We start from the raw sequence: 16,339 nt of genomic DNA on the forward strand, positions 1-16,339 counted from the left end.
GTTGTACTTTACCCTAAAATGCATTTATGTCACAGCTCTAGTTACTCCGCAGATTCAGATTTTACGCACAACCAGTGATGAGCTTAGCCTAACTACCCGGCAGTATATGAAGTAATTAAAATTTGCTCTAACTTGACCAGCTACAACATTAATATCCTGCTTAATCCAGTGTTATAATACGTAGCATAATAATGACAGGGATCATTCTACTGCATGAGTACTTTTACCTTTGATACTTCCTTGTTAAATGCATAGACTTTTACTTGGAATATTTTTACACCGTGGTTCTACTTTTACTTAAGCAAATAATCTGATTATAATTATGATTGACAGCTGCATTCAAATACACCTCAATAATGTTGTTAATGTTGCACTGAATTGATAATGGTCTTTCGACACAAAAATATGTGAAAACTGTAATACAAACAGGCCCATCTCATTCTTTATTTTCCCATGCACAGAAATAGCTTTTCAAAAAATATGTAACAACATGTTCCTTTAACAATCTAAGACAAATAAATAATTTTATAAGAAATATGTAGAGAATCTCCTATCTAGCACTAATAGCCCCAGAAAGCCAAAAATAAAGATAACACAGTTTTAGATGAACACATATTAAACCTAATGCCACCAACAAATTTTTTTCTATTTATATATTTTCTCGAGGCTTACTTGAGGAAACATTTTTCTTGTTTGATATGGAAATCTCCCACACAAGCTAAACATTTACAAATGACCCAGGGAAAAATAATCTACCCATTCCACAACTTGTGTCGAACAGCTGGAGTAAGGGCATAGCTATACATGGCATTTAATAAACTTCAAACAATATGCCTTTCTGTGTCCAGGATCTAATGATCGGCTGGTCTGCACTTCCTTAAGCACATCCACTTAATATATATAGTTCATCCTTGCCCTTAATAGCTCATGTTGTACCTGCCAAGGAAAAGGGGCTAATTCCTCTGGCACAAGGCTGCTGTTTTCTTTAGCAGGAATTACATTTTTATACTAAAATACGATCCAGAGTTCACCCCACTGTTGCTACATAATGTAACATATTATAAAATGTCTGTCTGAATATTTGGAAAACATTACCACTACTGATTTGTGCCTTTCTTACTGCAATACTGACAATGTGCATCATAAGAAGAGTATGCAGAAGGAAAAAAGTTATCGATTGCAATATCATACAGTAAAGTTAACAGATCTGATACCTTCCTCCCCTAACCAATATAAATAATACATCCGCAACAATAAATACTGAAAGATGAAAAAGCATAACAAGAGTCTGACCTATGAGTTATTATAGAACTCAGAAGACAAGTCAAACTATTCAGTAGTAATTGTGAGCCATACTGGAAGCAGTGAACTGAGAGTAACTGATTTCTAATGAGCCAACCTATGAGTGCCTTTTATTTAGCAACAAAGGGGCTCTTGTCTGCTTAATCCAATGTCTTCAGCGTAAAACATTGTTATCCTACATTGTCTGCAGCAAATCATGTGAAATGCAGGATGTGGTCACATGTTCATGTGACCCTGGCTTCACAATTTCCTTCAATTTGCGTTTGTGCTCCATATTAAGACTGTCTGGCATCCAAAAGTGCAAGTATTCTCCAGTCAGTTCTGATATGACTGAGGGACAGCAGTAAACATCAACATTAAAATGAGAGCAAAAGGGTATAATAAAAGTAACAACTTAATAATAACTTATCAATATTTTCCCACATAACCATCATCCCCGTTCAGCCAGTTCACACCCTTTCTTATTGCACCACACTGACTACCTCTGGCAATATAGTAAAGTTTAGGTGGGGTGTACGCTACGGGACGTTGGCTACTTCGGTGGGAACATCTCAAGCAGAAAAACTCCTTCAAGCTCCAATAAAGTTTATATTCTATTCTTCAAAATTTCCCTAAAAGTTTTCCAACACTGCCGTTTCTTTTGACTTCTGAGCTGCACTGACAGACTAATTAAGGAAGTCTTGTAGTGTCTGGCCATCCTAAAGGGGTAGGCGGGGCTATAGAGCACCCCATCTGTCAGCAGGCGGGAACTCATTCACCTCCCCCACCTCTGTGAGTGGGTGATCTCCCAATGTGAATGTCAGTTTGTATCTCATCCGAACCTTCTCCTGCAAAAAAACATACACATGCACACAATCAGTCTGACAGCTTGCTTGAATACACAACATCTTGAGCATTGCCGATGTCATTGATCATTGTATCCTCAAAGCATACTGGTTAGCATGTAAGACTAAAAAGTGGTAAGACTGTGCTGTACTCTCTGTTCTCCAACATGGTTAAAAACACTTATCAAGTATTTTCTGTCAATGAACACATTACTTAATGCATTAATAATTATATGTACATCGCAAAAGCTCCAGGTTGAGCTTTACCTTGAGAGGATTGGCAAGCAACATGACCTGAGTGATGGCAGCGGGGGGGAGGATTGGGTTAAAAGGAGCCAGCTCTGTCCCTGAGGGTGGCTGCAGTCTCACTTTCATCGTCTGGAAAATCAGCAGAACAGACATCCATGGACATTAAATACAAGCAGCTACCAACTTAATTCCATTTTCAGGCACCTATTTAATTTCATGAGTGGAACATCTGCCTAAATTAAAAGTTTTAAATAGAAATGCACACTGTGTAGCTTTCCATGCAGTAACAGTGATATCACAGATGCACAGCAGGCTTTACCTTGGGTACAGCAGCCTGCAGAACAATGCTCCTGACAGGCTGTGGGGCTGTGTTAAGCATGGACGCCACTATCACCAGTACGTCAGGCCTGCCCGGTGGACAATCAGTGGCAAAATGCAGCAAAACACGGACACCATTTTTGTCATACGCTGTCACAGGACACACTTCACCTAAAATACAGGACAAACAGAGGAAAAGGAAAAAATGATGACCACTGAGATTAATGGGGCACACAGGGAACTCAGTGTATGCAGCCATATGAGTCAGCTAATGTTCTTTTTTACAAGTTCATGCTTTTCACAAATGCACAACCTCATATTGCTCACAATGTAATCTGTACTGAAGGCATGTTTTGATGCATGTCCTTCCTTTGGCATATGCTGTGATAATTACATTCAGACCACAACAATTATACGGTATAGAGGCGTAATTGGGGGTTACCACCCTGTGTCTTTTTCCAGTTTCCTGTAAATTTGCCACTGTCGCCACTAAGTGGCAGTAATGGTTGGCATTTCCAACCACCAATTAGTCTCAAATGAGGAGGACACTGTTATATTCTGACTAGACTGTCCCTTATGGGTTATTTCAGTCTCTTTGGTAATTATTCCCTCTGTTCAATGTTTGGATATTAGGCGAAATTTCTCCTACAGGGTACAGCCAATTCCTACAATCATCCCATTAATTCCTGCCATGCCCAACTTTTGAGGATATAAATCCCATTTGCCATGTAGAATTGCACTGAATTACTGGGCAGTCCACCTTTTATACACACTATGTAATCTGTGCACAAAGTATAACCTGTTACAGAGCAACAACAAATGGCTGATTAATCGATCAGCAGATAATTAATATGCAACTCTTTTGACAATCAAATAATCATTATGAGTCATTTTCTAAGCAAAAATGCCAAATATTTGCTGGTACCAGCTTCTCAAATGGGAAGATTTGATGCATTTTTTGTTGCACAGTAAACTGAATATCTTTGGATTTTAGACTGTTGGTCAGACAAAACAAGACATCTGAACACGTCACATGGGTCTGTGGTAAATTCTAATAGGAATTTTAAACTATTTTTTGACATTTTATAGACTAAACGATTAATTGATTACTTGAGAAAATAATCGGCAAATGAATCGATTATGAAAACAATCATTAGCTACAGGTCTTATCTGTTATATTAGATTATTGGCAAATGACACTGAATGTCCAATACTTTATTTCTTCTCTGCTTTTTTTTTTCTCTGTCCAAATTGTTCTATACACCAAAAGCATTAAAACTTCTTAAAGTCTTAAAATGCATAAACAAGCATGAAGCCTATTGCCTAGAACTCACTTGGCTTGATGGCATCCAAAGGGACAAAGACATTGGCCAGGGACACTTCCTTTCCCCTGTCTGGACTGGTCTGGCTCAGAGGGAGGATGGGGGACAGTGAACGTAACAGAGGGCTGTCATTTGCCTGACTCTTGGCAGGTGGGGGAGTGGAGCCTCCTTGCAGCCCTCCTATGCGCAGTGAGGTGGATGTGGCAGAGGAGACACCAAGACTGGAAGACAGGATAGCAGGAGCGCACAGATCCTCACTCTTGCCCAGCAAGCTGCCAAAGTCCATCGCATCAGGTGTTCTGTGGATAATTAAAATGTTTTAAGGGTCTTAGTCAAAGACATTGTAGGTTCCACAATGTTTAAACATATAATGACAGAAATAAACATCGATAACCTATAATAACAACAAGATAACAGAGGGAGAAGGAAATGAAAAGATGCTACCTGAAATTCCCAAACAAACATTGTGCAGTCAGGTTTAGCAATTATTAGTGGAATGCAAAAGCACTTGGCTTCACATTAATACTAAAACAAAATCTAAACCACCTGACATTTCAAAAAGTACTACTTTAAAATGATCTTTCACAATCTTGGCATTTTGATTAAACTGAGACAATACAAAGTATTACAATGGTTTAAAATGCATTTTAGAGTGTATTCTATAAGAACATTAACCAAATCATTTTACCACCTGCTCTTAGTGATGTTGCTTAGTTACAGTGCTCAGAACCTGGCTCATTAAGTGGCTAAGGGGGTTTATTTTAATAGAATTCAGCCTCCAAGATATTCTGTATGACAGATGGACAGGCTGGTGCTGATCCATATTCCTCGCCCCAAATTTACCTCATGACACAAGTACCACTCACTTTTTAGGACTGCCCAGATCCAGCAAGGTAAGGTCTTGTAGATTGTGATTGAGAGAAGCTGTGGGAGAGTGGGAAGCCCTCGGTGAGGTGGAGATCTGTTGTGGAGTGACATGGGCGGCTGAGGGAGTGGGTACGGCCATGCTGAATGACTGAGGAAGAGCAGTCGGGGCCAAGGTGGTCAATACTGAACTAAGGGACTGTGGAAATATGACTGATGTTGTTGAGACAGATTCTGTAAAATCCGATGGTGCTGAGAAGACAGGGCCATGGAAGCTTAAGGCAGAGGCAGTTGCAGAAGGCTTTGTAGGGCTGACTGGGGATACTGTTGCAGATTGGGCATCTGGAAAAAGTGAAGATGTAGAAAATGTAGGACCCGAAGGCGAAGTAGTGTCAAAAAGATGTAAATCCTGACTGGTATCCTGGAAAACAAGGAAACAAAAAACAGTTGTCAGATAATACTTCGCATAAGTATAAATAATTGCAATTAATTTAAATACCTCTAAAGATGACAAACGATTGCTCTGGTTTGCATGTATTGGTGCAGTTGATTTATTTACTACAGGAACGGGTTCACTGAGGCCTGTAAATGAACACAATTGTGTCAAAACATGTCATATCATACACGTCATACACATATGTAAACAGGATATCTTCAAACAACAGTTAATGCGGTCATAAAACAAAAAAAACCACAAAAAAAAAAACGGATTCATACTACATTAAATTGCACGTTACCTAAGGATAGTAGCTCTTCATCCAACAGAGAGAGAGCTGCAGAGGGTGCACTGGGGCTCGGGGACCGAAGGTCAGCTGCAGCAGACCCACTCAGCAGGTCAGCAGGAAAACACAGAGAAGATGCTGGGGGTTGCTGCTGTGGTGGAGAAGAGCTCTGGGCATCCAGACCCACCAGGTCAATCAGAATCTCTGACTGGTTCGTGCGACCTGTGCCTTTCAGATGGAGAAAAAAAAAAATTTGCAGCTGGAAAACAAAGATGTAGTCATTTTCAAACAGATAATACTGTCTGTATCCATCCGTCTGTCAAGTAAGAGTTTAAAGGCTCAGTTCACTCAAATAAATGCCCAAATCCTATCTACCCACGTAGATGAGTTTCAGTTTTATCTGACAAGGCCTTGAGATCTCTGCTGTTGATACCTCTGCCACCATCTGAATACAGCACAGGGGATACACACTTTCTTTTTGGCTCTGAATAGTTCAACAGAAATGTTTTTGGCCAGAAGCTATGTCCCAGTTGCTCAGCAATATCACAGACCTAGCTGTCATCGAGAGATATGGCAGTTTCATCTTTGCACAATTTCTTGCAAGAAACTTTGATGTCTCACCTAATCAGAATTTCGATATTTTATTTCAACAAATCTGACTTGATACAGAACAATTTGCAAAAACATAATGGAGTTGAAATCAAGTTGCTGATAATCACACATTTTGAGGAAAAAAAGAGGGAAAAAAGTTATTTTGTTTGCTTGTTTTCTTTTGCGTTTTCACATATGATGTCCCTTTTCTTGGGTGCAATATCACATAGCATCAACCATGGCTTGTTTTGACATGATATTTCTTACTGTGGTCTGCATTTATGATGTCCATAAATATTCTCATGTTTAACATCCATACATTTTCCAAAATAAATAATTATTATTTTACTAGTGACTTTATTACTTTGAGACACAGCAACAACCCTGACCCCTTTTTGCACATAAACTGTACTGACTGGACATTCTGGTTTCAAACCAGTATATTTCTAGGAGATGCTCTTAAGAATGCAGATTACATTGCATTTTTGTTTGTAACATTAAGGTGATATGTTCTCTGCATATTGCTACCCATTTCCAAAAATAAGTCTATGCCAGGTTTCTCTGCCTATGAGCTTTTATCATAGTTACATGGGTGCTAATTTTATAATCTTCAATTGTGATAAACACAACATGGAAGCTTATATAAACCACACAACGACTTTTAGGGGAATTGAAAATATATCAGAATCTGCAATGCCAAATGGCACGATTATTACCATTTTCTGCATCGCAACTGTACAGTCCTACCAGTTAAAAATTACCTTGTTTGACTGTTTGTTGTGCTTCCTCAGTCTCTCCATTGATGGTCTGTCCATCCACAATCTCCTTATAGGAATTAATGACATGGGAGAGGTCATCACTGGCCTGCAGGATGGCTCCTGGTAAGTGCATTTGAACACATTAGAAAAAGGTGAGTTCATAAAATTCTGAAACAACAACAACAACAAACGTGTTTTCTAAATTTAGGATCTCTGTGAGCAGATTGTTTTTTTATGAGTCAAGTCAAGTCGAGGTCTGATGGGATGTTGGTCATTCATCAATGCAAGGCCTCTGTGAATCATGACTCAACCTTTTTATACTTAAATTGAGTTAGAGCACGGCATCAAAATCAGTACGGCCAAATTACAGGATTTCTCACCCAAGCTGCTGTCATTGTCCTCAGTCTCAGTAGCGAGCTGAAACACAGTTTGCCTAAGCTTGTCACAATCACCATACAACTCCTGGAAAAAAAAGATTTTTTTTAAAATCACTGAATATCCACATCTTGACTGTCACTCAGAAGCTGCTGTGTCATATGATTTAAAAAACAAAGTGTATCACGTAGGACTGGGATGTGAAATATGAATTATTTTATGCATCTGGAGAGTATTGACCAATGTTAATTTTTTTAAATAAATCACTTCTGTGAGTATGTTTGAGTACATTACTTTACTTCATGAGGGTCTCTGGTTTCATTGCTTCACGAACAGTTAAATTAAGCAGCAGTAAATTACTACTGCAAGCTTTGACACTGTATGGGCAAGGTTTGGACTTTTGTAACAGTGTTTCCAGAAAGGTCAATTAATGCCATGGAAATAAGCAACATTGTTTCAAAAGGTGATTTGAGCATTATCTTATGGAGAACGAACCCTGATGAGCTCCTTGTCTCCTTCCGTGGAGTCTTCTGGGCTGAAGTGAGCAAGCATCTCATTAAGGAGTTTGACACTGTTGTTGACTGCCTCGAGTGTGCTTTTTTGCTTTGTCACTTTCTGCGTTCTCACTTCGTCCTGAGGGGGGGGGGTAAATAAATAAATAAATAAGTTGGGTTGCATGTGTTTTTAGAAGTCATTAAATGTAACTGACAGTATGAACACTGGGGGGGCTTTGAGGTGAAAACTAAGAAATGTGTGCTGTAATTTGCTTTGAATGTCTGTAGAAAAAAGACACCAGAACTTGGGCCTAAGCTAAATACAAACAAAAAAAATCAGAACATTTAATTTTGCCACTGACACACCTCCTTGACCATATTCTTGATCAGCCGGTTGGCCTCTTGCAGATCTTCGGGCTTTTTGCTCTTTAGCAGCTCAGCTAATCTCTGCAGGGATGAGAGAACCATCAGTGAGTAAACTATCAAGCCAATTTCCCACAGATCACCCAGACACAAGCTGGAAAGCCATGCCAGTTCCCAGACTCTGAAAAAACAAACTCCCTCCATAGATCAACTGCAGTTAACACAAAGTAAACATGCAGTCATGAACTGTTTTGATGTGATGTAATCAGTGAGGCAGAGGAGTGAAACAATAAATAAAACCAGTTTCAGTGTTGTAAATGCACATCAAATATGACCCTTTTTTTCTGTGGGATGCCATCAAATAAATTCTTTAGTCAGTGATGCAAGAGTGATGGAGGGGAAGAAAGCGAAGGAAAGAGGGAGACGGTCTCCTTCTTTTGATTCTTTAAAACTTATTAATCTTCAGTATGTGCTGAGAAAGTCCTGTAATCAAAATTCCCATTAAAGAATGAAAAAAAAAGAATATATTGCTATGAAAGACTAGATCTTCTGTTTCATTATTTCTTTTTAAGATTTTATTTCTATTAAAATTGAGCTGCATCCATATAGAAAAATATTACGAACAATTCAATATTTATCTACCAGCCCATCTAAAGCTCACTAATTAACACATTATATATATTTTTTTTTTTTAGGACATACAAAAAATTAAAGTATGAAAATGACAGGTTGGGGTTTTAAGGGGAGTTATGCACTCAACTGTCTCTTGCCTATTTCATCTATGAGAGTGGTGTCAATCTTCTCATCTAACTTTATACAAGAAAGTGCATAAGGCTATTTCAAAACAAGTCAAACTATTCCTTTACTAGTCATCGGCAGTGGATGTTCTGGATATGATGGTTAAATGTGCAGGCACTAAGATACTGTGACCACAGAAGTACCAAACACTGAAAGACACAAATTGTACTGAAAACACATATAAAATGCAATGTAGGGTATAAGAGATATATAATCTTAAATGTTGATTACAATGTACGCTGTGCCAATAAAACAAATAACTGAAAATATCTATCTACAAAAGCGACAAAACAAGAGGGTTGTGTGCTGTGAGCGAACGAGTTGCAGTGTTTACATAATCAGATCTCGAAATAATTCCTCTTACCTTACTCTTCTTCTCGTCTTCAAACACAGGATTCTTGGGTCGCGGGGAAGGTGACGGTATTAACGTGGCATCAAGAGGGACTTCTGGGTCAACTAAAACAATACCTAAAATAAAAATGACAACAGGGCATCTGATGTATTCTGGAAATGACAGTTTCAAGACTTCAAGGTGACAAAATTATCCTAAAACAGTTCAAAGCACAACACAGTCATAACTCACTGTTCAATGTATTATTTTTGGATGTCACTGTTATGCATTTATATTGTATTACTGTGTTATTGTATCCTTTCAGCATATTTCAACAGGTGTTGTAAGTGGCTGGTGTCTCACCCTGAGACTTCAGCATCTGATATGCTTCATAGATCTTTGCTTCATCTGGTAGAGAAACAGTCCAACTGTACAGCATCTCGATCACTTTCGACTTCACCTTTTCTGATACTTTGTCTCCTAGGTACTGAAAAATAAAAGATGCACCCCTTAGAATGACACCAAACATCAATTCAAGTAAACATATTCCCATTAGAAGGGGTTTGAACATATATATTGCTTACTTTGGGTGAAACCAACTTAATTAATTCATTTAAAAACCTAAATTTCCCAACTTCACTGTGAAACCTACGCCCACAGTTCTTCATACAAGCCTCAAGAACCTGCAAAAGGAAAACACGCTTAGATAAATATCTTCGAAATGTGCAAGATTATGCTGAAGGATATCTGAATGAAAAACACAGTGACATTATTATACTACAGACCGTTAATGCTTGTATTGCCTCCCATTCCTGAGGGGACTGAATCTTGTGAGCCAACAGTCTAACAGATATTTGTGGGCTGAAAAATATGACAGAGAGAAATAATCCGACACAAACTCAGAAACAGAGGCAATACAGAGTCCTGGTTATAACAGGCTTTATAATAAGCTCCATGTTTTTACCACAGTGAGGACACAGACGAGCAACATCAGATGAGTGTGATTCAACGTTATGGGAGAAATTGAGTTTATTGAATGCCTGTGACCATACCCTTCTAGCTCCTTATTGATTTGGTCACAGAACCCCATTATATACTCCCAGTCTTCCTCTCTGTTGGAAGGGTTAGTGGCTTTGTCTGAAAAGAAAAGCGTACAGTTTCTCATGAACATGCAGCCCTGATAGCACATTTGGCCGATAGATATATATGTGGTGCCCGGGCTATCCTGTCCACGGAAAGGTCATGAAGGCTGGATACATGAACTTGAACCAAGATTTAAATCAGCCCCTCGAGTATCAAGCTCTGTCCCATCCGAGACCAGCTTACACGCAACCCTGACGGGTTTTCAGCATATCTGAATATAAATTCTCTCTTTTCTAGCCCCCAGACCCGTCACTGATGCAGTCTGCTGTTGCTGTTTCACGCCCAGTTTGAAATTGTTTTTAAGTTAACGCCTCCAGGTGTCTATGTAACTCCAGGGAGCAAATGCTGAAGCGCACTATGGGACACCACAAGCACAGAATAATGACATTTTCGCAAGCATTTCAATATAGTCTTTATAAGTCCGTGACACAAATACAACCAAACATCAAATTTGCTTTTTTGGCTAGCGACATCCATTAGTTGCCAGCAGCTGTCTGTGTTAGCCACTTTCTGACAGCACAGACGAATTAGCACGATACTTTCCATTTACAGGCATGTCATGTGAGTTCACCTAATGATTTGGACACTTACGGTTACACACCACATAACTGCACACCCCTAATGTGAACAAACGACGTGGAAAAAGGAGTTTGAGCATGTACTTACTAAGCCAGGACTCCAGCGACTCTCCATCATCCGCCATATTTGCAGTGCACCGAGGCAAACAACGCGTGACTCCTGCTGCCTTCACGTGCTGTCGGACAAATAGGAGATGCTCATGGCATGTTTTAGGGCCCATTAACATGTTTTGTATGAGTTTGTAAAGCCTGAATTTTCTTCATTGACGGAGTGTGACGACGCAAACGATGTTTTTTTTTTATTATACAGTATAATAATTCTATGTTAGTGCTTGCAGTATTGTTACGCTTTTCTGTTTATTCCTTCATTCTTAGCTGTCACAATCACACAAGTATGCATGATGGACATCCCCCTTTGCGGTCTGCTGCCGCTGCACCAATTCTCTGTTTTGCTGGCTTTCAAAAGCTACAGACAGAATTTTTTTGTAGGAGTTGGTGGAGACCAAAACAGCTAAGCTAACATTTACATTTAACATTGAATACTGAACATTAGAGGATGGCCAAGGCGGTCCCCTGCTCTGTATGGTGGCATGTTTCTATATGTCCTTGTTTCCTGGCACAGCGGCCCTTCATCACAGAGACAGCACCTGACCTTGGGAAACTAAAGGCACTCGTGGCTCTTGATGATTCTTCAGCAGAGTCATGAGTTTACCATTTACCCACTAAAGCCTGGTGCTGCTTGTTTAGGCAATCTTCTTCAGCAACAATGTCAAACCCCCCTCGTCGACTCCAGATCACCAAACTCCTCCACTAAATAAAGCTGCCATCAACAACTGCTTTCCTCTTCTCTCTTTTCTCTCACTTTATTTTGCTCCCCTCTGAGTTTGCAGATGAGTTCTTGGCCTCAGGATGTCCCCAGCAACTGTGGTGGCTCCAACTCAAATATTACGTGGATTAAAATGCAACAGCATAACAGGTGGCTTCACTTGTCTCAGCTCATGGGACAGATAGGGGAATGGACTGCGGGACAGCCCCCGTCATGCTGTACCTCACCTCGAGTGAACTGCTGAGGAGGCAGACAGAGTTAAGTCAGATATTTTCTGGTGCCAAGCATCATCCCACTTTCTGTGCTCTTCAGGCAAATGATGTGACCGCCGGGATACCTCTACCAAGCCAAGATTTACCACAGCCACAGCTGTCACTGTGCCTCACCTAGCCCCCATTCATGAAATCCAGATGCTGTTTCCAAATTTACACAGCACACTGCTTGACTTTTGCTGCCAAGACCTGTTCCCACATGCCTCTCAGGGCTCTCTGTAAAAAGAGGCGAGAAAGACATGACATGGAGGATGTTTTGATTAACACCACGACTTTGGGACACCACAACAAGTGTTTTCATAACCAGCTATGTCCTGGTGCAGAGCAGTCCTCATATGGCCAATTTGCTCTCTATTGAGTCAGTTCACAGCTGTATCTTTCTTCTCACACACCTCCGTCACATTCTGACCCTCTCACACACCACCTGTCAGCTGCAGAGTCCTCCCCTCCTATCTTTCATATTTTTATGAATGTCTCATGTAAACACATCTGTCTGTAGGCTCTCTTTGACTTTGTTCGCTGTTCCCACTGGCAGGACAGATTCGTGCGGGACGGGGATATCACGGTCAGGAGAGATACGCTGGCAGTTGTTCTAATGGCTCCACAGCACATGAGCTCATCATGATTTCCAACACTGGTACAGCTATTGCTGGGTCAGCTCTGGCAACTCCCGTGGCACTGGGGTGCAGTAGTTAAGAGTTTCAGGGCTTCATCTGCTACAACCTCTTATGCAGTGAAAGGGTCGGCTTTTCACTGCTAGTGCTAGTGTGTGGAGAAGGCACAGATCCCACATTTTACCCTTTATTTCACATGCATATGAATCCAAATCTATCTCACACGATGATGACAGCGACGTCCGCCATAAGGGCTTTGGTGACAGAACATTTTTAGTGCATCTGTTTGTTAAATGTAGGATCCAGGAGACAGAAGGCATTGGTGTGTCCAACAGTTCAGGCCACTTTCAAGTGTAGCCACCTGGAACAGACATAAACGTGTTTGCCTTTAGATGGAAGTGGTGGAAGCTTTGTAAGAGGTTTGTGTTATCCCTTTAGTAATAATTTAGACCCTGCCAAATGAGGTTGCTGTGACTGGTTGCTGTGGACGAAGTACTGAGATTTGAGGGCAGGGATTCCATTTTCTTGGGGGCAGCCCACAGACAATACTTTGACGCTTCTCTTAATGTTGAACCAATTTCAAATCTGTATCCCACAGCTCATTTTACTGTGTGCCCATGTGGTGGCGCTAGCAACTCAGAAAGGATCTAAAGTATGTATTTATTATTTGCTGTCACATTTAGCAGTGAAATAAAGCAGTATTTTCTTGTGTGTGTGTGTGTGTGTGTGTGTGTGTGTGTGTGTGTGTGTGTGTGTGTGTGTGTGTGTGTGTGTGTGTGTGTGTGTGTGTGTGTGTGTGTGTGTGTATGTGTGTGTGCGTGTGCGTGCGTGCGTGCGTGCGCGCACATCTCACAACATTTCACAGGGGTCCTCAGCACTCTTATCATTTAAACTGTCTGTTTTTTATGGTGAGGAGTGACTCATTAATGGAGTTTATTCAGTTTCAATCCATTTACTGAGACAGACAAATGACAGGGCTGAAGAAAAATGTATTTTTCCAAAGACACAACCAGAGAAGCTCAGTTTGGGATCCAGCTGGGCAAATGCTGATTCACACTGCACAAACAACTGCTGGTGAACTAATGTTCTTTTTCAAATAGAAACTGAAAAGTGGGGATTAATGCTAGCAGGCCCATAAAGTCCAGATTGGAAGCAATTTAATGAATCTTCACTACGTTATTTAGGTATAAGCAGAAATTGGGAAAATGTTGATCTGCCACAGTTGAACATGAATTTAAGCAAGATTTATGGCATGGATTGTCTGGAAATCTCTGATTGTGATTTTCCTTTTTTGTTGTTCCTTTTGTTCTTCACAGGGAATTCAGTTTTAAGATGCATGTCAGTCAGTCAGTATAACTGTTGGAGACTCAATGCTCATTACCAAAGCATAAACTGCAGTTCCAGCAGAGGCTCACCATAAAGCAACAATTAAAGAAATACATTACAGTTGTCAATTGTAAGGGGACGTGTGGATGGAAGTATGGTGCATCAGCTTACATTCCTGTCACAAAAACAAGGAACCAAATGTTCAGTTTTTTGAAAATAAAGCAAAAGAGGAGGCTGTGAAAAAGGCCTTTCAGACACATTTTATTGTTTTTTTGCTTTTACATACATCTCCAGCTTTAAATGATCAAACATTTATGTAACTGTCCATACACATTAGCCAGCGTTGAGGTTATTACTAATTGACCCAACACTGTGACTGAGAAAAAAATTGATGACGTTAAATGTATGACTGTACTATCCTCCTCTTGTTTCCTCCCAATCGGTCTTTCTCCAGACCTAACATGGCTTTATGAAACCACATTTCTGCATTAAACAGTACCCACCACCTCTTGGGGACATTAAATGAGACAATTTGCTTTTGATGGAAATGATCCAGAGGATGAAACATGACGCATGGAAACGCGTAATTACATACTCATTTGCTGATTTTTTTTGTTTACTCTTTTCAAGCTGGGTAAAAATGTGCATGTTGGTAGAAATTAAGAAGCCCTTCTGATCACATCCCACAATGCACACAAACAACAAGATTAAGACTCACATGCATGTATTTTGTCAAGTATTGTATTTCTCTGGTGCCACAAACTCTACATTGCATATAAATTCTTACAAGTAACTACTTGCCAGATCCGATCTAATCCTCCCTGAAGGTCGCATTTGATATCTCAAAAATATCTCATATCTCATATATTTCATACACATGGGATTTTCAAAGGAAGTGATTTGCCTTTTAACAAGTTTGTTCTTTGAGGCTATAACGAGGCATGTAAACAACTAGGAGCAAATGCTAACAGTAAAATTTTCACACGTCATCCGATTTTGACTGTGGCAGGTTTTCAAGGTGATGAAACACAAAATAATAATGCATTGGTAAAATAAATTATTGTTAAAGCTACCAAATTCAATCAGCAGCATGATAGATTGACTCAAAAGAATCTAAGCTTACCCTGTTTACTTCATGCTCAATCTGTGCAGGGTTGAGGAACAACAGCCTGCCGGCTCTGCTCAGCACAGCGGGTGTCAATATTTAAGACATTTTTGGTTTTCCTTTTCATTTCACCAGGTATGGTTACATTTGACCGGCGTCCTATAATCGCAGGGGAACATGCCTTTTTACTCGTTGCACATTCCTTTCCACCAGTTGACATGAGAGTTATCAAAGACCTAAATGATCTCTCCACACTTGAAGCCAAGATCACCGTTCCTCCTTGGCCTCAAAATCAAAATGCGCCTTGAAATGCGTCCTCTACATAAGAGAAGGGATACACGGGAAACAACAGTTACAGTAGTTTTCTTTTTTTCCTTTTTTTAGTAACTATTTGAATATTAATCTGTAGAGATAGAGATTTTTTTAAAATCAAAACTGAGTTATCCACGTATAATCAGGATTTTTTAAATGTCACATAACAATTCTGCGGCACTGATTGAAACATAATCTTTTGGGGTTAAAACCCAAAGTAAAAGGCAGTTGCACTATGAAATGACTGAGATCTTCAAATTTTCTAACTGAGTGATTGACGGATGATTTTAAATCTCCTCCAGATAAAGTGGGATCACTGGGATCAATTTCTGTTAACAAGGAGCATGAAATGCCTCTTTATCCTCCAGAAAGTCTCATATAGCTATGACATTTCCTGTCCATAGTAATGGATGTTATAATGAAGTTCCCCGAGGTTGCGACTGTAGGGAGTCTCAGACTTTTGTCGACGCGAAACAGCACTGCATTTGCAAGATGACTTCTAATTAGGGAAGTCATTTTTTACCTTTGATAAAACTGTGTGTGAATGCACCATCCATCACTATTCCTGAGGTCGAAAATGAACCTTTAAGCTTAACTGAGATCACTGTTACTAAAACTGACACTTGCAGCTGCTTGTGTAAATGTGTCTGAGGTCAGTATCTTCGTGCGTGCAAACGTATGTGCATTTATGTTGAGATTAAAAGTTCAATCTTGACCTTCGAAACAGCATTTCACAAAACAACCTTTAAAACAAGATCTATTTAGTAGCTATACTTTAGTAGCTTTCAATTGTTATCACACAGTCAAGTCCAATTGAGACTGTAATCTAATTTTCAAGAGTTAACAATAAAA

General features: G+C 39.8%; 1 protein-coding gene across 1 annotated transcript; it reads right to left on the reverse strand.

Moving 5' to 3' along the window:
• Positions 1–426: 426 nt before the first annotated feature.
• Positions 427–11,224, reverse strand: gga3a (golgi associated, gamma adaptin ear containing, ARF binding protein 3a). The gene is made up of 17 exons (XM_040147003.1): positions 11,121–11,224; positions 10,364–10,448; positions 10,097–10,172; positions 9,896–9,994; positions 9,675–9,798; positions 9,345–9,448; positions 8,186–8,266; positions 7,821–7,958; positions 7,331–7,412; positions 6,954–7,070; positions 5,617–5,829; positions 5,379–5,461; positions 4,882–5,300; positions 4,028–4,314; positions 2,695–2,864; positions 2,394–2,504; positions 427–2,129 (listed from the first exon to the last, which is right to left on the reverse strand). Exons 1-17 carry the CDS (start codon positions 11,155–11,157, stop codon positions 2,019–2,021), a joined length of 2,337 nt encoding a protein of 778 aa, XP_040002937.1. The 5' UTR covers positions 11,158–11,224; the 3' UTR covers positions 427–2,018.
• Between the last annotated feature and the right edge of the window lie 5,115 nt (positions 11,225–16,339).

This window comes from Xiphias gladius, chromosome 15, assembly GCF_016859285.1.
Source record: "Xiphias gladius isolate SHS-SW01 ecotype Sanya breed wild chromosome 15, ASM1685928v1, whole genome shotgun sequence".
Classification (NCBI taxonomy): Eukaryota; Metazoa; Chordata; class Actinopteri; order Istiophoriformes; family Xiphiidae; genus Xiphias; species Xiphias gladius.

Excerpts from the sequence above, each read along its gene's own strand:
- gga3a (XM_040147003.1), bottom strand. The coding sequence starts at position 11,157 with ATGGCGGATGATGGAGAGTCGCTGGAGTCCTGGCTTA. Across the intron at positions 7,959-8,185 it reads TCAAGAATATGGTCAAGGAG|GACGAAGTGAGAACGCAGAA; the intron begins GTGTGTCAGTGG and ends CCCCCCCCTCAG. Across the intron at positions 7,071-7,330 it reads GGACAATGACAGCAGCTTGG|GAGCCATCCTGCAGGCCAGT; the intron begins GTGAGAAATCCT and ends TGCACTTACCAG.